Source organism: Camarhynchus parvulus, chromosome 3 (assembly GCF_901933205.1).
Source record: "Camarhynchus parvulus chromosome 3, STF_HiC, whole genome shotgun sequence".
Lineage (NCBI taxonomy): Eukaryota > Metazoa > Chordata > Aves > Passeriformes > Thraupidae > Camarhynchus > Camarhynchus parvulus.
Window position 1 is genome coordinate 47,546,467 of NC_044573.1, and position 24,124 is coordinate 47,570,590.

Below are 24,124 nucleotides of genomic sequence, written 5' to 3' on the forward strand. Positions count from 1 at the left end.
ATGCACAATTTGTACAAACAATTGATTTCTAGGAACAAGTCAATTTTTGTTTTAATTGTGTGCTTTTGTCCTCACTGTGCTCCTGATAAAAGTTTAAATCATCTGTGGCAATCTGAGCAGTCGGGAGTGGCCCTGTCTCTCTCTAGGCACAGGAGACAGGAGCCTGAAGGAGGCACAAGGGAGAATGATTCAGGTGTCTTCTTCCTTAGTAGCAGCATCAGTTTATCCATGTAATGGAGAAGGGACAATGTCACAAGCCTACCTGAGGACCTTTTATCCCAGAAATGCAAACTTTTACTGTTAAAATTCAGAATGGAAAATGTCGGTGTAGATTCTGAAAACTTTTGTCATATGCTGCTGTAATATGCATGGTTCTGTAAACTCTCTTCTATGCTGTTTACAAAGGCACATGTATATTGTGCCTCTCCTTCATTTCATGATGATGTCATTTTTTTATGGGTCCCAAAAGAAGAAAGATATTTATTTTTATTGCATACTTGTAGACAGCCTGGTTTAAAAGTGTTTTTGGAAATAGAAAATATAAGAAAAATATAACTGCTTTTTTTCCAAAATGGACACAAAGAGGAAGAACCAAATGAACAAAAATCTGGCCACTATCTCTTTTCTGAATAATTCACATGATTTATCACAGTAAGCACATTATTAATCTTCCTCATCTTTAAGCCTTAAAACCTGTCTGTAACATTGGGAAACAAAATGAAACTACAACTCTCCCGTCTTATCTGCTGTAAAAAAGACTTGACTAAGAAAAGTAGCAACTAAAATATTTTCGGACAACATGTCCCCAGTAGGCTTAGTTCTAGGTCCCAATGAAATTGCTATCAGTTTTGATCACTCCTGGGATGACTAGGATGTTCTGCCTTATACTGAGGGAAAAGAGTGTGATGCAGGACCTAAATATGTAATGAGAATGCAAAGCAGAGGTGAGCATGGACAAGTCACAGCATACTTAATGTAAAATATATTTTGAAGAAATTATGGCATGTCAATAACTTGATTCCTTCTTCAAGAGCTTAAAAATATGTCTCCTATACACCACAAAGGTGATTTACCAGCAGTGGCTGACTTGGCAGAGTGTACACCAGGCTGTTGTCTTATAATTACTTTTTCTGAATTATTGTAGTGGCAGTAATTCCTACTATAGGTGCTTCTGCTGATGAAAAAGCTCGTGGGAGAGGTGCTCTGTGGGGAAGCCCAGCATATGTTGAGATAGAAAGAATGTTCTCAGAGAATCACCAGCACACTTTTCTGACACAGCAGGATGAGCTGTAATAATGTCTGCTGGATCTAATTTGTTTATCTCTGGAAACAACTCAGATCAGCTCTCACTGGAAATGCACTCACTCTTTCAGAAAAGTGTAGAAAAATCAAGTAGACATCTGGAATGCATTGTCCATTGAGATGAGAAAAAGAGAACCTCATGTCATCTCATATAGATTTATTAAAAGTAGGGTGAGTCTTGAGAAAGAAATTCTTGATTAAGAGAAGCTCTGAACTCCATTACTGGTGGCCTGGATGTAATCTGAAAGATGCATTGGCCAAGTACAATTGTGTCTCAGAATGGGAATAGGCAGACATCAGTCTTCTGTCTCCCCATCTGGTGCAATAAAGGCAATCAAGGAGAACTTCAGAAACAAAAACAGAAAAACATCATGACATGAGTAGAGGTCCTGTAGATCGTCTAAAAAATGTGTTATGATCCTTGTCCTTTTTTCAGCCAAAATCGTTGGGAGGGGCTGGAGCCAAGACTGTAATGTTATTTGATATCATCTTACATCATTGCCAAGGTGAGGGAAAGCAACTTTGTCTTATGTTCCCCTCCCATGGGAGAAAAGGTGGTGTGGTAGGGAAGAGTTTGTTGGTATTTGTTGCAGTTTTTCACGTAAATCATCTCTTTGTTCCTTTGTCTTATACCTTTCATTGCTATCATTGTACTGCTGTTGTTCACTTTCTTATTTCATTTTTGTTTCCAGTAAATTTTTCTTATCTTGAACCATGACTTTCACCTTTTGTGCCTCTAATTCTCAACTCCATTCCTGGACCAGGAAGGGGAAGGAGTGAGTAAGAGAGTGGCATCTGGTTTGGGAGAGTCTTGGTGGGGCACTGAACTGGGGAGTACCATTTTTAAACCACAGATATCCTATGTCAGAAAAAAACCCAAAACTTTTCACTAAAATTATAAGAACTGTGAATATGGATAGGATAAAACTAGTTACTTTTTAGTGAGTGGGTGATAATGGTGGCAATCATTTGGGCATGCTTTTCAGAGAAATCTTAACTAGAGGATAACAACCCCACCTGACTTCAGAACCAATTGTTGAAATGATTGGATAATATTCCACAGATATAAATACACTATTTGAGCTGGTATGTTCATGAAACACTGCACTGCTTTTTGTATTGCTGTGTGGGTCACTAATACCTAAACCACCTCTGCCCTGTGCTCCACATCTCTTTCAGATTATGGCCATACCATATGTAGCCCAAGGTCTTTACAGTCACAAAATAATCTATACTCACTGAATTTTCATCTCAAGAAGCATGACTGTTTTTTATTCATACCAAAGCATAAATGACTCTTCTGGAATATTTAGGCTTCTTCCCAAGCTTCTTCTGCTATCATTATGTTCTGCTCATGATTTAATATGTTATAACAATTTGTGGTGGTCTTTCAGAACTGGCCAGGTGTGGTGAAAGCTTATGTCTGCTGCAGAGAGGAGATGGGAAAAGATACACCTTCTTAGCACCAAATTTGACGCAAGAATATGGTGGACATACAGATCCTTGGCAGGAGTGATGGCAAGCAGCATCCTGTAAGCTGGATGGTAACAACAGCACAAACAGTGTCTGAGGCATGTGATTATCTGATCACTACCACCATCTTAGCACTCATCAGGCTGCACCTAGAACACTGCATGTGGTTTGTGAATCCCTAATACAGAAAGACACTGATAACCTGGAGTACCTGCAGCAGAGGTCATCAGGATGACCTGGAGCTGCAATCCTTGCCTTTGAGGGCAGACTGAAGGGCCTGGGCTTGTTCAGCCTGGAGAAGAGACGGCTGCAGGGGAACATTACAACAGCACCTCATACTCATGGGGTGGTTGTGAAGAACAGAGGGGCAGGTTTTTCACAGTGAGGCCTGGTGGAAGAGTAAGAGATGATAAACATATCTTGAAATGACAGAGGTTTAGACTCTTTCTTTAGATATGAGGCCAAAATTTTTCACATTCAAGTAGTGGAACAGGTTGCCCAGACACACTGTGCCACCTTGGAGGTTTTCAAGGCCTAATCAACCTGGTCTGTACTGATGACTTACCATGCTTTTACAGGGAGTTGGACTACAGTCTTCCTGAGCTGCCTTCTACACTGAGTGATCCTGTGATCCTTGTGACTCTGGATGCACTCAGACTGATTTCTTGCAGTTCTCTTGGGCCAAGACAGGAATTACCAGATAAAGAAATCCTTGTGGCATGACCAAAGTATGAGTAAGCATCCTGAAGGGAATTTGGACTATGACTTCCTTTGGAACAAAAAATATCTACATTTCTTGTTCTTATCTGCAACAAATACATTCACTGACAAATAACCCTTCATCACAAAGATCAATTGAATCGATGAAAGAATCAAGAATTGCCCACTTTGTTCCACTTTGCTCTATTGAAAAATGTTTGTGCTGATTGCCTGCCAATGTATTTTGTTGTCCCAGCAGATGAACTGCTGTGAGCATAATCTGTTTTTTGCATCAGTTCCATTACCAATTTCATAACTGTCTCTTGTGGCGCAGAGGAGGACTCAGTCCACCTGGTTTACATAAACTCCAGCCACTGTATTATCTGCCTGGAGGAGAATAAGGCATTTTGTAAAAGAGCTTTCAGACATCCCTATAAGTGTTTGCACTGCTCTGAGTTTTATATCATTTCTGTGTGAGTATGACTTGCATTTAATTTTGACCTATGTGGGCTTACCACATGCAGCAGAGAAAGATTAGCCAGTCTATTTTTGTGTGGGAAAAAAACCCCCACCTTCATTTGGGCTATCAGATCCGGGAAAAGATCCTACAAGTCTGTTGGAAAAATATCTGAACTCTGTTGACTGACATACACACTCTATCATCTGTGTACAATCTACAAAATGCAGAAAAGGCTGTTTTCTAATGAAGTGAGATAAGTAGGGACTGTTCCTTGGGGCAATGCCTGAGGCTGTGTGCTAAGGGAACTTTCTGTCAGGTCTATCCTGAGTAAGATACTGTCAGTACCTCAAATTCAGAAACAGCCTTTTTTGTTACAGTTAAAACACTCTGTTCTGTTCTGACTTTTTATCTGAAGGGCATGAAGAATGGTGTGAATTTCTGAATTCTGCTGTGTGTCAGGGGTCCATGCAGAGTTGTAAGATGCTGTTTCCTACAGAATGTAGCAGCTACATGGGATACATTACAAGTACCTTAGTGGCACAGACAATTTAAGAACAACTTTGTACTGGAAGTGGTTTTGGCCTGCTAGATATCCAGAAAACTCCAGAAGAATATCCATATACAAATGTGTGTTTTCTGCTGTGGTACATTGACTTCAGCTGGCTGGCAGGTGCCCACCAAGAATTTTCTCACTCCTTCTCCTCAGCAGGACAGGGGAGAAAAGTATATAAAATAAAAATTAAAACTGCATGGGTCAAGATAAAGGTCGTTTGATTAAAAAAACCCAAAGACCATATATTAAAGAAGAGAAAAATGTATTCTCTGTCAGCAGATGATATCCAGTTTCTTCCCGGGAAATAGGGCCTCAGTGTGTTGCTTTGCAAGACAAATGCCTTAATAACAAATGCTCTCCCACCTTCTCATCCTTTTTCTCATCCTTTATTGCTGACCATGACATCATATGGTGTGGAAATTTTAGTCAGTATGGGTCAACTGGTTTTGCCTCCTCCTGCTGTCTTGCTCACTCCCAGCCTACCAGCCTCTGAGGGTGGGAGTGGGGGTGGGAGGGAGCTTCAATGCTGTGTGAACGCTGCCCAGCAGTGCCCTAAAAAACTGTGTGCTACCAACACTCTTCTAGCTACCAATACAAAGTACAGCACTCTGATGGCTGCTGTGAGGAAAGTTAAGCCAATCTCAGCCAGATCCAATACATCTACATGTAATAAAATTTCTGTACTTGAATCCTATTGAGGAAGAATATTTCCTATAGCAGCTGGAGAAAGAGGGAAGGAGAGAGGGATGGGGAAAGGCATTCTGTTACAAGAGGCACTTGGCTAAAACATTGCAAAGAATGAGTCAAAAAGAGCTCCCACTCATTTGGCTGCCACCCAAGTGGGAAAAGTAAGTTGTTTAATTTTGCAAGAAGGGCTGATCTAAATGAGCAGTAACTGCAATAGTCTTGATGGATTTCTTCTCTTCCCAAGAATTTTTTGCTACTACTACTTAGTTCTAGTAATTCAGATGAGCTATTGTGAAATTGTAGCAAACTGTTGGGCTTCCTACAGCCTTCATGGAGTAGAGCACACTCGGACTTGCTTCCTTCCAATAGTGCTTAGAGCAGATATACTTCTTTTTCTTTTCCCCAAAATATGCATGTGCATTCAGGGCTCACTGTAATATGAGAATTTCTGAAGGACAACATCAGTCTTCTCAGAGACTCAATGAGGGAATTCCAGCAGTAATTCCTGTCATCAGAAAAGGGAGATTTCTAGGAACTAGCTTTCCCTTGCTTCATAGGGAGTATGCCATCCTGAGCTAATGCTGACTCAACAGTAATAGGGTGTGAGAAATTGCAGATGCAGCAGCTGTAATTGCTCGAGGAGAAGTCCTTGCCTATCCATGAATGATAAAAATTGAACCTCACATGCCAGTGGCAATTTTGAATAAATTACTCAGTAAACTGATTAGATTGTATGCGAGTAAATTGTAATGGACAGGCAGTAACTGAAAAATCTCAACAGATACAAACTTTGCTATTGATCTCCTTTTCAAAACATAGGCTGAAATATTGTGAATATATTTTAATAAGGTATTCAAAGAACAACACTGTCTTTTCTGGTTTTTTTTCTTGCTTCTGTCTGCTCCTAGGAAACCCCTTGCTGTGTAAATACAATTACACTATGCTTGCCTATCAAAAGAACTTTTGCACATAGTTCTTTTGTTCATGATACAGTTTCCTGAGATGTAAACTCTCTAGACATGGAAAACAAACTTGAGCAGTATTGACTTCGATAATTGCTGTCTGTGTTATAGTATGGGTGTGTTTTGTTCTCAGTAAGGACTAACAGAGCACTTCTGTAATACAAAAGAGGTCATGACCCAGAGATAGTCACAGCACCTGTTAATAATGTGCATGGACTCCTGGGACCACAGGGGACTTAGCTTTTTCCATGATGAACTGCCCTATGTTCCTTTTCATAAGAATATTGAGGTAGGAGAAAAAGCTCTTAGATATACTGGAGATAAGGTGCTTGATACCAGTACTGGTTACTGATTGTTTTCCTAGGGTGATACAGGAGGGCCAGCAGTACTTAAATTTGTAGTACCACAAAAATTCACATCATCTATTGGCACTTTTAAAGGGTTTCAAATATTAATGCTTATTGTTTATTGAGCATCATGGATTTTTCCTTCAAATTTGTGTACACAGATATTTTGTGAAGGAGGGGAGAGGCAAGAGACTCCTTTTTTTAACAGAGAGTTTGTAAAAAGTCCTGCCTCCAAATCTGTGAGAGATGAAGAAGGCGGTTTCTTGGCACTGTCGTACTAGACCTCCTTGGAGAGAGTGTCTCCACCAAACAGCTTTGAAGCTGCTAGTATTTAAAGTGACATTCTTAACCTTCCAGAAATGTCAGATAAAGATATGTTCACAGAAAGCTTTGATGGTGCCAGACAGTCACATCTGTGTAGTTAAGTAAAAATAAGTATTGTATTGCCCACAGATTTGGTGGGGACATGGAGATCTCTTGATTCTGTAGGTATGTCATTATTGGGAAAGATACCTTGTGATGCTTCCCTTTGGCGACTTGAGACATTTATGGATTTTTTTAGTTGTGTGTGATAAGCCTGAGGGTTGTCAGTGGTACACCACCAAATTTAAGAGCTGATTGCTTTTCAGCAAAGCCTAAGAAGTATCACAAATTTTGAGGTTTCATGCAAAAAATTGACAGCTCTCTAGAGGAGGGAAAGATGTCTGAATGCCTGACTTGACACTATCAACTGTCAGAGTCTACCAATGTAGACAAATGACTTTGTGTTTCACTAGTATTATCAGAATTTAGTGGTCCCTGACACCTTGAGAACCCAGAACACTGGGCAGGCATGTGATGATACCTCTTCAGAACTCCTTCAATGTCCAGTGACTTCAAACCTGGGATATCCTGAAAAGTGTGGGGTGACATATTTTCTTAATAAAATAGCCTCCACTACTTTTCTTCCATGATGTTCTTAACTTTTTTTCTTTGGCTTAAGTACAATTTTAGAATCTGCAACAATCACTGTCTGAAAGCTCACCTACACATTCTGTGCAGAAATACCCCACGTTGGCCATTTTGAAGTCATCACGTGGGGAGTTCCCTTGCCTTTGATCCACCAGATAAAAGGTGACTATGATGGCTCAGAATTAGTTTTTAGTTTCATAACCAAAGAGAGGCGGATAACAAACTCCCCATGTTTATAACAGCTGCTGAGATGTCTCGAAATTGAACCTTTGTTCATCAGCATGAAATTTATTTGTGTAAATGGAATGAACAAAACCATGCAATTTTAAGTTTCTTTTCTTACAAAAGAAGGTTGTGCATTTGCACTGTGCATAAATCACTCAACTTTCCTTAGCAAATTTGCCCCTGTTGGCCTATATCAGCTTCTTTGTCTGAGTTGAAGCATTTCTAAAGCAGACTAAATATTTACACAAAAAAAAAAAAAATCAACATTTTGGTAAAGTCTGAAGTTAGTAACTCATTTGAGGAAAAATGATAAGTATAAACGCAATATGGATTTAGCCTCTCTGGCCTGCTATAAGTCCCTCAGCACCCAGACAGGCCAGCCTAGCTGCCAGTCAGCACATCAGGCCAATTTAAAGTCAGGGACAGTATTTGGTGATGTGCCTCAATGGTGAACAGGAGAACGGGGGAGAAAAAAATGTACCGTGGAAGTCCTTATAGATGGAAAAGGGAACTAAAAAATATGGGAATGCAGCTCAGAGAGCAGGAGAAGACCAACTGAGATTACTGCTAGGGGATACAGGAGGTCAAAATGTAAAGAATATGAAAGAAATTGATGAAAAGTAAGGCTTCATTAGTTTTGTTTCTAAGGAAATAACTTACTATCAAGAATACATTTTGACTACAAATTAAATATTTGCAAGCTACAAAAAAATATTTGCAAAAATCATTCAGGAAATCTTTCATAGAAATGTAATTATCTCTCACTTAATTTACTATACATTTAATCTTAATGAAATATTTTAGTTCATTTTCTCATATTCTGAGTGCAAGAGAAAAATTGTCTATGCAGAGGTACACTTCCCTTGCTGTGAGGTAAGAGCTACTTCCGTGTGTAAGACATGTTTTTTATGTGAATGCTATATGCTATATTTCTACTATATGTGATTATAGTAGAAACAAACTGTGTATGTTTTAACAGGTTAACGAAAAAAAAAGGTAAAGCAAATGACTGGCCCAATTTAAAATTTCATTAATTTTCCTTAAAATTGGTTTTCTGCTGTAATTCTGTGAATTTCCTGATTCCTCAGCTATCAGAAAAGCTGACTTTGAGGAAGGAAAGTATAAATTTGTTCAAATTTTTGTTGAAATTTTATGTCTCTTTATTTTTTACAAGCCATATTACAAACTTGGGCACTCAGGCTTAGCATAGCCCTAAAACATAAAATGGTAGCAAGTCATTCTATAACAGAGCAGAACTAAATTGAGAGAAGGTTGTGCAACAAGCACCAGATATACTTCCACCAGAGCTGGGATTATTATCTGTACAATTTGAGGTCACCATCTTTCTTCTCACAAATTAAACAAAAAACCCCAAGAACAAACATTTAATTAAAAACCAAACAAAAACCAATAAAACAACAACAAGAAAAACCCAAACCAGAACCAAGGAATTATTTTTTGCCAGCACACAGATTCAAAACCGGGAAAAAATATTGGAAATGTTGGATGAGTTACCAGTGCAATTCTTCTGGAAGTTGGGATTCTCTAGCGGGTGCCCTGGAATGCGGCATTGGAATCTGTGCTGCCAGAACTCAGGAAACCAGGGGTTGCGGGTGTTGGTGTCCAGCCGCAGCTTCAGGTAGTAGTCATCGAATGCCAGCACCTCAGGAGACTGCAGCTTGATCGTGATGCCTCCATTTGCTTCGGGTTCATAGCCTTCAATGACCTCATCTCTGTCTGCCCAGCCGTCACTGAAAAGAGGCAAAAAGCTGTTTATTACACAAAGACAGAAAGCTGGTTTTGGAAAAGCGATCAGCCAAAGGCAGGCCGACACCCTTGGAAGGAAGTGATTAATAGAGAATCTAAAGATGTAAAATTCAGGCAGAAAAAGCAGAGTGATAGCAACTTGTAATGAGCACTCTGACTGATTTCGTGCAGAGTCCTCATTAACTCATCCAGAATAATGAGGTTTTATCCTTGTCCTTCTGGAAAGGTTATTTAGGCATAGCTTGTGCTGTGATATCCCTGTGACTGAAGAGATTCTGCTTAATTTCTGCTGTCCTGTAAGAGGTGGAAACTGAGACAATTATTGTTGTTGAAAAGGAAAACAAGCTAGAATCCCAGATTTTTTTTCAAAATAGACCTCAGCAGGCATGGATCATACAGGTGGAAGAGCAATTCTAATCAAACATGACATGAGAATTGCATTCTGTTGGAAGAAAATGAAGTAAGACTACTCGACCAAACCAGAAAGAAAACCAAATGCTATTCTCCCACTGCATGGGATTTGTGATAAAATGCTTTTTTTCCCCCCACATCCTTCTTTTTTTTTTTTTTTTTTTTCATTTTTATTAAGAAGAATGGCTTTCTGCTTTACTTCCCTATTTTTCATATATGAGATGCTTTTGAAAACCTGAAGATAAAGCTCTTTCTTGACAACATTATTTCATGGAAAGTCTGTCTTAACGGGTTTGAATAAAGTCCATTGGGCTTAGCATCTGAGCTTTTAGTTTACTTTAGTTTTTTCTCTCCTTCTTTAAGTGCCCATTGATTTACTGTCATTCTGCAGTTCTTATTAGCATCCCCCAAGAACAATGCTTTTACAGCCTAATTTAAGTGCAAATATAAGTCAGCCATTGCTTAATCTTAAAATGCTGGGTATGTAATGAGAGAAATAGATTATTCTGGCACCTCAGATCCAGGTCTATTGCATTCAGAATCAAATGAGCTGCACTGCTTCTGTGAATAGCAGACAGATGAAGCACTTCCAGCCGCAAAGAGCTCAAGAGGAAAAATGCAATTCACCACTGAGAAAAGTCTCAGATTCACCCAGAAGAAGGTTGCATCCTGAATTCCAGACAGACTGAAAGAAGGTCTTTGTTAGAAGCCTTTTACACACAGCCTTGAGAAGAGTGTTGTGGTGCAGACCATTACCAGCTGAGGGCATTTATGAGACATTCAGCACAGGTGTGCCTGGATCTCCACAAAAGAAAATATAGATGATTTGAAGTAGGAAGCTGTGTCACAGTCCTGGTCAAACAGCTGTAAAGTGACTAAGTACTGGACATGTGTGAGCTTTTGGACCTCAGCCACCAGACTAAACAGCTGCATGGTTTAGTTGGCATTCACATTAACTGCTGCATCTCTGCTCTAAGGACCCAGAAAGAAAATGGCAGTTTCCCATGAAAATACAGGAAAACCCATGTAGTAAATTCTTTCCATGTCTGAAACACAACACATGGCTCTATTATGGAAGTTATTTGAGACATGGGGCATCTGGCAGTGCAGAGTAATCAATGCATTCCTTTCAACCTAGTCTCAGGATCTCACAAACCTCTATTTTAAGATGCCACTCCATGGCACCTTCGAGGCAGGATTTCTCCTCTGTTTCCCCCTTTGCCAAGGCCTTGCAGTAGAACCACCCAAAATTTCTGAGTTTACAAACTGCTGAGAAATATCTTCATACAGCATGAGATACACGTATGCGCCTGTTGCATTTCAAACGCAGTATAAAAGCAAAGAGCTGGGGGGAGATGCAGGGTGTAGGTCACAGGAGGGAGACAGATTTTGGAAGTGTCCCAAAGGGACTTTCTCTCTCAAGCTGAACCTGTCAGAAGCTGCTGGTCACCTCTTCCCACAGCCTGGGGTGCAGGTTACTCAGTGGCTTGTACCAGTACAGCCCAAGTGACACCCACCTGGTTCAGCCTTTGCACTTGAGTTTCTACAGGGGTGCACAGAGTTAAAAACCTACAATTTGTCCATCCCTGCTCCCTGCCCCAGCAGACTGCCTGAAATTCTGGAGAGGGAAAGATGCCACAGTTCAACTTCTCTGCATCCCCCCACTCTCCACCTGTCCATATGCTAAGGACAAATAATAAAATGTACCACGCTCCCCTGACTACTTCATGACAGATCATGGTCTAGATAATCCTGGTCTAGATAACCTATACAAAGGTAAAACCATGAAAATTAACTTTCTGTATTTCACATAATTCAAGAGGGAAATTTTCACTGGAGAGGAGAAAAAGACACAATATTTATTTTTGCTTATGTGGGGGAAAAGTAAGAAAGAGATCACTCTTACAGTATGAGCAATTAGCTCCTAATTACTTAACTACCTCATTATTTGTCACAATGTTTTTGGCTTTCAAACAGTAGACTCAAGCAGAAACATTAGCAAGACATAAGATTTAAGTCAACTGAGCCATTTTTCACAAGACCTTGTTGAAATGAGGTAGTTTTGCTACTGCTTGGATTCCTACCAGCCAAAAAATAGTTATTTATTTTCCTCTCCCCTTCCCCAATATGTTTAGCTTGGAAAATGGCCACATAAATCCTGAAGGCAAAATGAAGCAAATCTCCAAAACAAGAGAAAGTGTATTTTGAGTTCTCTGAGGGCAGCTCATTGAAAAGTTCCCCCAAACTGGAACACAGATTGCCACCTAATGTTTCTTTGTCTCTTTCTGGCCCCAAATATTTTTTATTCTCTTTTCAGCTTCCTCAAATTGTTAAATCTGTCTGATAAGTCTCATCTTCAGCAAAATATGAAGAAAAATCACTGGAATCAGAGAAAAAAATGGTTCATGGGTATTGAAGCTCATATGGGAGGTTAGTTCTACTTTCAGTAAAATCAAGGAAGTAAAGAAGAGCCCTCTGGTTTCTTAGGGGATCCATGCCATCCTGGCAGCTGCAGGCTGACTGAGGTGAAGTTTGCCCTAAGTGGGATGTGCAGTCCTCCCTGCAGCTGTGGGAGGATTATTAGAGATCCAAGATCCTGTTATAACACCTTCTGGATTCCTTTTTGCTGTTCATACATTTAAAAAAAGATTGTCTGGAATCACTGCACCCCTGGTGTCATATGAATAAATGGATAGTGGTCCAGAAGATGGTGGGGAAAGAATTACATTTTTATTGCTGGGCAACAGCATGATACTGATGGTCAGATGACAGTGACAGAATCACAAGACCAATAGCTAAGTCAACATAAAAATGAAATTTCATTTTAAATAGGAAGCACATACTATTCTTTTGTTGTCAGAAAAAGTACAATCCACCTACTATCCTCCTTTCATCCTGCTGAATAGCAAGTAGCACTACACATAGCACTTTTTGCTAGCCTGTCTTTCTGTGCCTTTGCTACAGATTTCAGGAGGTGGCCCAATATCCATTACCCAAACTGCCGTCCCTGGCAAGTGTCCATGTGTGTGACAATCTAGCCTTGAAAGGTGCTGGGTACCTTGTGCAACTGTTGATCTGAAGCTCTGTGAGGGAGTTTCAAGTGTGATGACAGAAACAGTGAGGGAGGGAAAAGCATGTGGGTGTCAAACTAGCAACCACTCTTTTTGCTCTTAGGAGAGAAAGAACAGCTTTTGTTACAGCTTTGCGGTGTTTATCACAGTAAAAATGGTCACTGATATTCTGCAAGCTGCCCTTGGTCCAAGCCCCAGTCTGGTGGCTGACATTAATGATACCAAACCCAAATTTCAATGTTCACTCACAAACAAAAATCAGACGGAAAGGGAAAAAGCTCAAAGCTACCCCAGAGGATCAGAAGTCCTAGTTACCACTATCACAGATGGGATTTGAAGAAAAAAAGCTTTTTTTTTTTTTTCAATCAGTTCACTGTTCTGTTTATACGTGACAATAGACATCACTGAATTGTGGCTTAAGCATCTTAGCCTATATTTTCTGAACTGCAGTCACATATATTCTTGTGACTGAAACACTGGGAGAAATGGAATGGATTTCCAATTTCCTCTCCTCTTCCAAACATGAATACTGTCAGCTGCTTTTCACAAGGGCTGATGAGACAACCAGCAATCAGCCTTTCTATTTTCATCTCTTCAGGGCTTAACTCTTAAGTGATGCAGCAGCAGCTCTGCTCTGCTTCTCAGCAAAGTGCTCAGAGAGTTACTTATCCAGATGCTTTTTCCAAACAGGCAAACCTACAAAAGTAAACACACTACTGTTTATGAGGACTGCTTTCCCTGTGATTATTGTCGAATTATCATCCTGTCAGAGGTAAAGAAAATGAAACACATTTGTTAGTCACGGATACTGACTGGCAATTTGATCCCTGCACTCTTGAATTGTTTGATCTGACTGACCAAAGCTATAGAGGGCAATTGATTTAGAGTCCTCTGACTGGATAGCTGCAGCTCCCTTTTGAATTAGCTGAGGCTATGTTTTCTTAAGAAGTTTTCATTCATTATGAGATATTTTCTTTCTCTATGGACAAGTTATAAAAGAGAAGAAATTAAGAGCAGGAAGCCCTTTGAAATGCTAAATGAATTATTTCTGCAATAATCCTTCTGCCTACAGCAGATATTCTCATAATTATAAAACCAAATAAATCAATCATATTAACATTATTTCTATCTCTTTAGTTTCGAGTATTCAACCTTCATAGCAGCTCCCTGCAGCTATCCTATTCAAACAGGGTGGCAGGGAACTAGGTGACCGTAACTGTCACGCAAAAGGCTCCGAATCTACATTCTTGCCTTGCCTCCTTTCCACAACACTAAAGTCCTTGTCAGTACACCTCCCCTGTCATGTTGATATATGTCCCTGCAGAGCCCAGCGCTGAATGCCTTCTTGCCACATTCTCAAGGCTGCCAGCTGGCCTGCTGTTCTGTCAAACTTCTAATGCATTTAAGTATGAGGACAGCACCACTCAGAATTCAGCATTCAATCAAGTGCCAAGACATTTTGTTGATATGTTAATAGCTGTATTTTTAAAAACTAATCTTATATGCTGGATTATAAACATATGTTTTTAAAAGGCTGGACATTTTAATTGCAAATACTTTCTGCAAAACTGTCCTTCTGTGTAGTAGTCAGACACTTCTTTTTTAGAGGCTCAGACACGACTTATGTAGAGGTATTTCAAAACGCTACAAAACCCAAAGTAGTGCTAAGCAGCATTTAGCAAATACCCGTGATCTCAATTTCTAGAGCTGATCAGACATGGAAGCCTGCAAATTTCACTTTCTCATTTTATAGAAGTCTTTTCTGACAGCATCCCAGTGGAAAAGCCTGCACACATTCTCCTGTCTGCATGCAAGAGCTGTATAACTCCTTTACTGGCAGAACGGATGGAAACAGAGCTCAGCCAACCCAAAAGCCAACCCAAAAAGTGTGTGGCAAGTGGAATAATTTCATAGGAAAAAAATAAACAGTGTTGCCACTTGCTATGATTATAGGTGGCAGAATCAGGCCCAGAGTTACTCATGAACAGCTCCGTAGCTGACTGCTCAGCTGCCTTCTTCTGGGAATAGATTTTTTTTAAAGAATCCTTTATTTCCCCAGCCTGATGTGAAGAAAAAACACAGTTACCTTATTGTGAAGGAGGATGAGCCTATTCTCTGGCAATAAGGAGCACTACCAAAGATACTCAGTGTCTGTGTAAGGCATGCCTTAAACAGAAGATGCCATGTAAAGGAAATTGAAACTGTCCAATACTCACAAGTCAGCAACTCAGAAAGTGACTTTCCTCCTTAGGCATGTGCACTGTCAGTCAATCCCAGCAGTCAGCAATGTCAGCTAAAGGGTGCTGATCATTATTGCTAATGAGTATTGCTGCAAACATGGGAAACAAAAGGCCATTTTTTGCACTTACTCATTTAGCTAACTCGCCAGAATGACACACTTGCATTGAAGAGTGGGAGACCTTTCTTTAGCTGCCAACCAGAAATTTTTAAAAAGCATAGTTTTACTTTCACCTGTGTTATAATCCTAGCGATATTAGGAAATTAACCCCATGGCTACAGATGAGCCTGTATGTCACTGCTGGCGAGAGCAGGCTGAAAGGCTGTGTATTGGCAGTCTGTAACCTGAGCCCTGCTGGCAACTGACTGACTTCCTCAAAACCAGAAGAATCAAGTTCACTAAATTTTCTCAGCTGAAAGGAAGACAAACAGGTGATAACATACAATCATAGAACAGCTTAAATTGTAAGGGACCTTAAAAGCCATCTAGTTCCAGCCCCTCTGCCATGGACAGGAACATCTTTCACTAGACTAGGTTACTCAAAGCCACATCCAGCCTAGCCTGGAACACTTCCATGGACGGGGCATGCCCAGGTTCTCTGGAAACCTGTGTCAGTGTCTCATCACTCTAACAATAAATAACTTCTTCCTAATATCCTGTCTAAACCCACCCTTTTTTCAGTTTAAAACCATTCCTTCCTGTCCTACCACTACAAGCCCCTATAAAAATTTTCTTTACATTTTCTTGTAGGCCCTCTTTAGGTGCTGAAAGGTTCTATAGGCATTGAGGTCTTTTCTCCTTCTTTAATAACTCTCAACCTATCTTCACAGGGATGGAGCTCCATCCCTCTGATCATGCTGGTGGCCTCCTCTGAACTTGCTCTAACGGGTCCAAAACCATCTGGGTCCCCAGAGCTGGACACAGTACTCCAGGTGAGGTCTCACAAAAGCAGAAAGCTGGAAAAGTCTCCTCTGATGTAGGCCTCAATATAGTCCAGTAGTTTGGTTCCTGCATGTACGGATGGAGATGGGCAGGAGTCATCATCTTCCAAGCTCCATGTCTTTCTCAGCCAGTGTCACAAGGTACTTTGGGATTCCTATCTGTTTCCTTTTCCCACAAACTCTTCTGGGGTCAAATGTATCCTGAACTCCAGCCTTTAGATTTCTCCAGTTTGTTCGCCTCCATAGGTCACTCTTGACTAAAATGAGATGAAAGCATGGGAATATCAGTTCTGCACAATGGAAGCATGAGAAGAAAACCACTGAAACTCCTTCTGGGAAAGCTTTAGAAAGCAAAAAGTAAACAGAAGACTGCTGCCTTGATGATATCATGCACGCACAAAAGGCGGCGCAAGAGAAGCATTTAGTGCCAGACTGCACAGATTTTAGATTGAGAATTCACACAGCTCTACTATGGCACTCTGGGCTGTAAACCTCCCATGGACTATAGACTGATGAGCGTGTCAAGGATCAGAGTAACTCAAGAAGAGACTGGTATGATTTACAGTCACTTACAGAAGAGACTGGTATGATTTACAGTTAACCCTGCTCCATTTGAGACATCTCCATGTACCCATTATGGTTTCAATTCTAATATCCTACAGGAGATGCTATTTCCTGAGAGAAACTGAGATATGAAGTTCAAAAAATTTAAAAATAAACCCAAGGCCACTTCCTGGAAGTGATTTGTCACATTTCTTAGTGAAATTTCTGTCCTTGTCAGGTTCTGCTTCATGACATTGCATACAACAATTCTCGCTTCCCATTCATGATTACTGAAAGCTCACAGTCACAGTAGCACATTAGTTATTACATTTCACACAAACAAAAAAATGTTGGTAGGGTTTCAATCTTTTATTTAATCAATCAGAGATTTTTTTTGAATGAATGACACTCTGTAAAGAACCTAAAGTTGGTAAATGACAGTTCACAATGTTTCAAATTATTCACTTTTGTGTGAATGTTCAAAGTTTTTGCACTGTTCATTTGAAAATGTAGATTATAACCTTGCGGACCATGATGGATTGTATTTTGCAAATATGTATTTACAAAGGTTTTAATTATCATATGTGGTACATATATTTGCATGCAATTTGCATAATGTAATTTTACTGCCTATCATGCAGGCAATATCTTGGAGAGTCTTTACTGTGAAGACTCTTGATACGCTTGGCATTTTTAAATGTAGTTACTGCTTTTATGCAGGAAAGGTTTTACTGTCCTCAAGGGTGCACAGTACTGTATATATCTTGGAAAATCAGCAACCATTCATGTATTCTCTAAGGCAATGGCTGATTTTTCAAAAGGGATGCACATGCTTTCACCACAGACTGACAAGTGGATTAAATCCTTGCTCTGCATGTTCGAAATTCATAACATGAGGCATCACAAAAGCACAGTATCTTTTCCAAATGGAAGCATGTGGGTAGAGAAGAATATCTAATTTTAAACAAACACACACAAATTGGAAGCTTGATCTTAGCATTGTGCCTCATCTAAGGTGCTCCTGGGCTCCAATATCACAGAAATACAGAACCACAGAATAAGCTGAATTGGAAGGGATCCACAAGGGTCATCGAAGGCCAACTCCTGGCCCTTCACAGGACACCCCAAGAGTCACACCTTGTGCCTGAGAGAATTGTCCAAACACTTCTTGAATTCTGTCAGTCTGGTGCTGTGACCGCTTCCCTGGGGCGCCTGTTCCAGTGCCCAAACACTCTCTGGGTGAAGAACCTTTTTCTGATATCCAACCTAAATCTCCCCTGACAGAACTTCAGCCACATCCAGTGAAATCCAAGATTTTTAACATCTTATTAATACACATAAATGTAAAAACAGATGTTTAGCCTTGTGCATGTCTGTACCAGTTCCTGGAGATTTTTTGTATCCCCTTGCTGCTGCTTTGCTTTGATATATGTGAAAGAAAACTCCACCAAAAAATGAACATGGATAGTAAGGATAAGGTCATTCCTGCTATAAAGAGCCCAACTGTAATCCCTTTTCAGGATGGATAATTAGGAAGAAATATTCCTGCTGGTTCTTCCAACCTGCCTGAAAGTTAGAGACTGATGTCTTTTCTGTTCAACCATGTAAAGGCATCAAGGGGAATGGAATCATTCCTGCCTTTACTCCAGCCACCTACTGTCTTGGGGCTGGATCTGAAGGACTGGAAAGAGAGAGCACATATGAAGGAGAAACAGACTGGAAATACATGGAAATTCATATATATATAAATCCAGGAAAGTGATCAGGTAAACACAAGTCCATATTTGCTCCATGTCACTCCATCAGATCTTGCTGAATGCTTGAATATTAACTTTTTGCATTTATGAAAATATTAAATCATAGATGTCTTCCCTAACCACAAGCATAAAAAAATGGAAGCATAGTTCCTTTCTTCCCTCCTTGCTTTGTTTTTTGAGGTCCTGCCAAGGAACAGGAAAATAGAGAAACATCTTAGAATCCCGTTTCCATACAAACCATACTTTCAAAATAGCATGAATTGCAGCCTTTAGATTTCTCCATGATAGTTGTTTACTTTCACAGGATAATCCAGATTTTCCCTTTAGGGTTTATATTTTTAGCAGATTCCCTCAAACCATCACTTACTCTAACCATCTCATATTACAAGAGTTAAGAAAAATACACAGAATTTATAGGCCTTTTCTCAATATAAATCAAATTCCAAATATGAAGACCTAAAGAGTACATCCTATATTTTACATTAGCTTTCTCCATGGTTTGCATGTAAACTATTTTTCATAGCTGCACAAGGTTTCTGGAATGCCTTTTCCAGACTCATTCTTTGTTTAGGAATTGCTTTTTTCTTTGCTAGCTAGCCCTTTAATGAAGCTGTGTCCGTAGAGGACCTGGCAGCTGTAGGTGAGAGTCCATTATCCATTCATACCAACATGTACTAAAATGGACTTTGAAAATCAGATTGAATAAAATGAAGAACAAAAGAAGAAGTATGATTGAACCCATGATAAAATCACAAAGCCCATGAAGATATTAATCAAAGTTTTCACATCTCCCTAAATGACTGTTTTTACCAAAACTATTTTAAATTTGTCTTCATCTTCCATTCTCTTTTTCACATTTTGTGCATAATTGAACATCCAGATTACCATGAATGTTTATGAATAATGTAATTTCCACTCAAATATTTATAAGTCATTCATTTGAAATAACATATTGATATGGGAAATATCAAATTCATATTATGCTAGTGAGTCTCCTAAGCACCTAAACTATTCCACTGAGAAAATCAAGTAATATTTTACGGCTTGAATAAATAAACACAGAATAAATAAAATCATTAGACTTCAATAACCTACTAGCACAGCATTGTATTGTGTCAATAAAGAAAAGCTCATGAACTGCTAGGAGACCAAGAAACCAATGAATTATTTGAATAATGAATTCACCTGAAAATTAATCAACTGTTTAATAAACAATTGCTGAACATTAAACACATGTAATAACTTTAATTTCTTTTATAATCCACTTTGTTCAGACAATTCTATTATACTTGACCTGAAACAAATGTTAGAGAGCACTTAAAAATGTATAAAAATATTATTGATTTACCTTTCTTCAATTACTGATGTCTTAAAGTTGTGTCTATTCCTGTAGCTATACATTTATGAAAGAAGAAATTTAAGAACAGTCCTATGCTTGTCTAAACCAAATTTAGTTCAACACTGCCTGGCTAACCTCTATACCTTAGAGTTCCTGCTGCAGCAAGCAGAGCTAGAGTAGGACAGAAGCAGTCTTTCAGGCACTTAGGTCTCAGGTATCCAGTTCTTATTAAAACCAAAAAGGTCCTAAATATAACTGGAAATTATCAGATATCTTTCTCAGAGGAACCCCTGAAATGTGCCATCTTGTTTAAAATGCACTTATGAAAGACTAGATCACGAGTTTAACATTCAAGGTTGTTTAAGTGGTATTCCTTCCAGGTGTTGTGCTGGCATCATATGGAAAGCTAGGATTGCAGATACTCACTGGCGTAAGGAAAAGGTTCACACAGGCTCCTGCTAGCATGCAGAAGGATGTTATAATATATCCCACAGTAACCTCATTTTGTAGCATGTGGAACATGGAATACCCATAGTGAGGTGCATATTTAAAAGCTGAGTTTGCATGCAGCAATACCTGCCTACCCTGCTGACTATCTAGGGATCAGAAAAAGTGGCTATTAAAGCCTTTTGCTTTAAAAAAAAATTAATATGCAGACTTACACAAGTGTAAACATAAGTGAAGATCTACTAAAAGTGATAGGTTTCATTTTAAGTTATGCTAATCAGAAATTTATATTGAAGACTTAAAAATATTTAAAACCTACTTATTGGCTATAAACATTAATGAAAATTGTGAACAGATGTATATTTAGAAAGAGTAGAATGATTTGCCAAAATCTTGTTCACATTAGATGTATCTGTACAGGTACTTGAAACATGCTTAAAGCTACAGAAGTAAGAGAGTTCCATATATTTTTATATGGTCAAGCCAAACTGAAATTAAATAAATGTACATTGAGGAAACTACTGACATTTCATTAGACTAAATAAAATACAGAAATGCATCAAAGTCAAAACTGAAAGATCTCCATTCTTCAATGTGCTTAATTTACCAAATCACCAAATTAATGCACAATATAATCAGATTCATTTCAAATTGTACAAAACAAATATTAATCCTTGTTATTTCTGTACTGGAGATTGAGAAGGCATCTTTTTCCCTTCTAAATCCCAAGTTGTACGTGAGTGAATTGGAAGATTTCTTCTAGGCAATATGTCTGGATATCTTTTCTGATATCAGATATTTTCCTGATGGAAACTTGTCTTAATTTTCTTTTGATCATTACAGTCATGTAACTTGGGAGACAACAAATCTGCTACTATAAATTAAGTTCTACACTTCTACTTAGGAAGATAAAACTTCTTTTATATTTCATTAATCTATTGACCCCAGAGTAATCAAAGCATTCCAAGGATCAAGTTCTATTAATTAGTGATGATGTTACAACTTACTAACAGAAAACTGAAGCAAATTTTTAAAAATAGTACCTGATTTTTTCTGGCTTTTGAACAAAGGTGCAACTGTGAAAGATTAACTTGACTTTCCTCCTACAAGATACAGTGAGAACTCTTACCTTTTCCTTTCATGAACCTAGCCAGAGAAGGAGCATGTGCATGGAGCAACAGAAAACACATACTTGTCAGTTGCTTCATGCAGTATTGGGATACCCAAAGAAAATCTGAAAGGCAATGTGCAGAAACTGGTCTTGAGTAAAAATGCTGCATTTATGGACAAGGAAAGGTGTAAGAGTAAAAGCCAAATGGAATCAAGTAAAGCCTGCTGTCAGGATGCTGCATGGGCCAGCTACTCCTTGAGAGCTGGGAGCTGAGGGGGAGCCCTGGGTAGGGCTCAGCCGAGCTGTGCCCAGGCCAGGAGAGCCAGGGGACACCCAGGTGCTGTGGGGTCAGCATCCATTCTGCTTTCAGCCTTTTGGATGATTTTTAAAATCTCTTAAATAGAGATGGGAAACATTGCCTGCTTAATGTTTCTGTCCCACAAGTACAACTGCTACAGTCATCGCAAACCTGCAACAACACGTCCAGGCAGAAGAGAGAATGACCCCATGACAACAAACTGGACCATTGCAATTTCCTGAAGGTAACAAAGAAAAGGAAATTCAAAACCACAGAGTAGGTGACAAGTCCACAGTGTTGTTATTTCCTTTTACTCTATGGCTGAATGATATGCAAAAGGTTTAGAATCAATCTCAAAGAAACCACTTGCAGAAATCTACTCTACCTCTATCATCAAGCTCTGAAAGCAAAGTTTTTAAATCCACGTTTATACACGAAAATAAGAGAAAAAACAGTTACTTCTAGGAAAGCATTCAACATAAATACTTGCTGCTATTCATCCATTGAAATACCAACAAAACCTACAGAATTTAAGGTTAAGTCACTTGCAAGTTAAGAGGAAATAAACCCAAAAAAAAGAACAACAACAACAATAAGAAAAACAAAATCCCAAACAGAACAATGTGAGGGGGAGAAGGAAAACAGCCTTTTCAATAAAATTACTCTTGTGGGACGAATGTAAGAACAGCAGTCTGAAATTTTGACTACAAGGAGTGTTCCTCACAAAAAGGTAGAAGGTATAAAGAAGGAAAAATTGATGAAAGTGGAGAGAGTCAGATAAAGAGCTCTAGATTTTCTGTATTATGTCCTGTGAGCCATAAGTAAAGGAAGACTGCACAGTTGGTACTACCTCAGAAGAAACCTGGGATGTGATTAAAAGCCAAACAGGCAGAGTACTTTTATCTGCTTCCTGCTATCTTTGAAAGGACAAATGTTTGAGTTTCCCAAGTCCCCTTTGACATTTTACTGGCAGCCACCTGTGCTTAGCCCTATACCTTCCTCTCTACTTGGTTTCAGGTGCATTAAAACTCTTTCTTTGCCATCCCAGCGAGAACTAAAGCATGCAGAATTTTAATGGGCCCAGTCAGGAGGAATGGACACAAAGGACAGTCCTATAGAAGCCTGAGCCTTGATGGACCAGCAATTCTACATGGAGCTAATTACTTATCCTTTGTGAATACCGTGGGGCTGATTCTGGATCCTCTAACTGTGGTCTGGTAACACCTACTTATCTGAGGGATACAAAAGGAAATAAATGAGATGGCTCAGGATTAGTAAACTTCAGTCAGTTGGAGAAATGAAGGAATACGAGGGTAGTATCAAGGTCACTTCAATCATGGTGCTTTTCAGAAAGTCCATGGCAGGCAGAGGATACAACGGTAGGGAAAGAATGCAGATATGTCAGTATTTTGAGGGTTTTAAAGAAGAGTGTATAAATACAGATATATAAAGACATTGGCAAGAACATAATTCTGAGTGAATTAAATCTAAGAGAGAAGGCAAAGAGGGAAAGGAAATGTAGTAAATTCCTACATTGCAGTCAATGTAATTTGAAATATAAATACTTCATAACATATCCAATACATATTAATCATATTTCTAGTTGTAGGAAAAGAAAAATATTTAACCTAATGACCTATTTGACAATATTTAGGAAACAACACTAAAGGAAAGAAGAGGAAAAAAGATTGATACAGTATTTTTATGAAATAACAAGCAGTTTTTACTTGAGGGAATAAAAATATAAATATTAACTGAATTAGCTATTACTTAAAATCAAAAACTGTTATTAATTAGAGTAATATTTTTTAAAAAATTTTTGCAATGAAGTTTCCTCTGCAGCTGTTATTGGGGGAAGAAGCAGGAGATAGGACAACTGTGCAGATGTGAAACCTATGCATCATCTATATAGCAACCACAGATGAAAGATAAAAGGGAATTTACATGAATGGGAATGAACTCTGTTTGCCAATCAGTTTTCACCTGTCCTCTAAGTCTTCTTTCTTGTGATATAGGGCCACTCACTCTGTTCTGGACTGTGACCCCTGCTACAGCCAAGAAATCCTTTGCCACCCCACCCTTTTCTCTTCCTCATCTGCTTGTCTGTTATTTTCCCAGTTATTCTTCCTTTCTACACTACACAACCTTCATCCTTTCACACTGTCTAGATAATAGAAGCCTTCCATGAAAGCCTCTAGATATTGCCATGATTTAAGTGGCAGAGGAACATTAAACTTCTCAGCCACTATTTTGTGGATGAGAGGCAGTATCTCTGCATGGACAGCCAGTGATTGCACACTGAAAACTACATTTTAATCCCTACTGAAATGCTACTAAGTCAAAGGATGCTGCATCAGTTAAAAAGAATTATCTGTGAAAGACTGGCATTGTATTAGTGGGAACTACACCATTTTGGCAGAGGAAGAACAGAACTATCCCTGGAAGTCTGACTCAGTACTGCAAAAATATTATTTATTTCCATTAGCATCAAGTTTAACTGTGCTACAAGACACAAACACCACTAAAATATAAATGCATGTT

General features: G+C 39.0%; 1 protein-coding gene across 1 annotated transcript in view; it reads right to left on the reverse strand.

Annotated features, from left to right (window-relative positions):
* The window catches only part of GRM1 (glutamate metabotropic receptor 1), a 178,588-nt gene that overhangs the window by 57,491 nt on the left and 96,973 nt on the right, over positions 1-24,124 (reverse strand). The window contains 1 exon segment of the mRNA XM_030945154.1: positions 9,175-9,410. Within this exon segment, the coding sequence (XP_030801014.1) occupies positions 9,175-9,410 (236 nt within the window).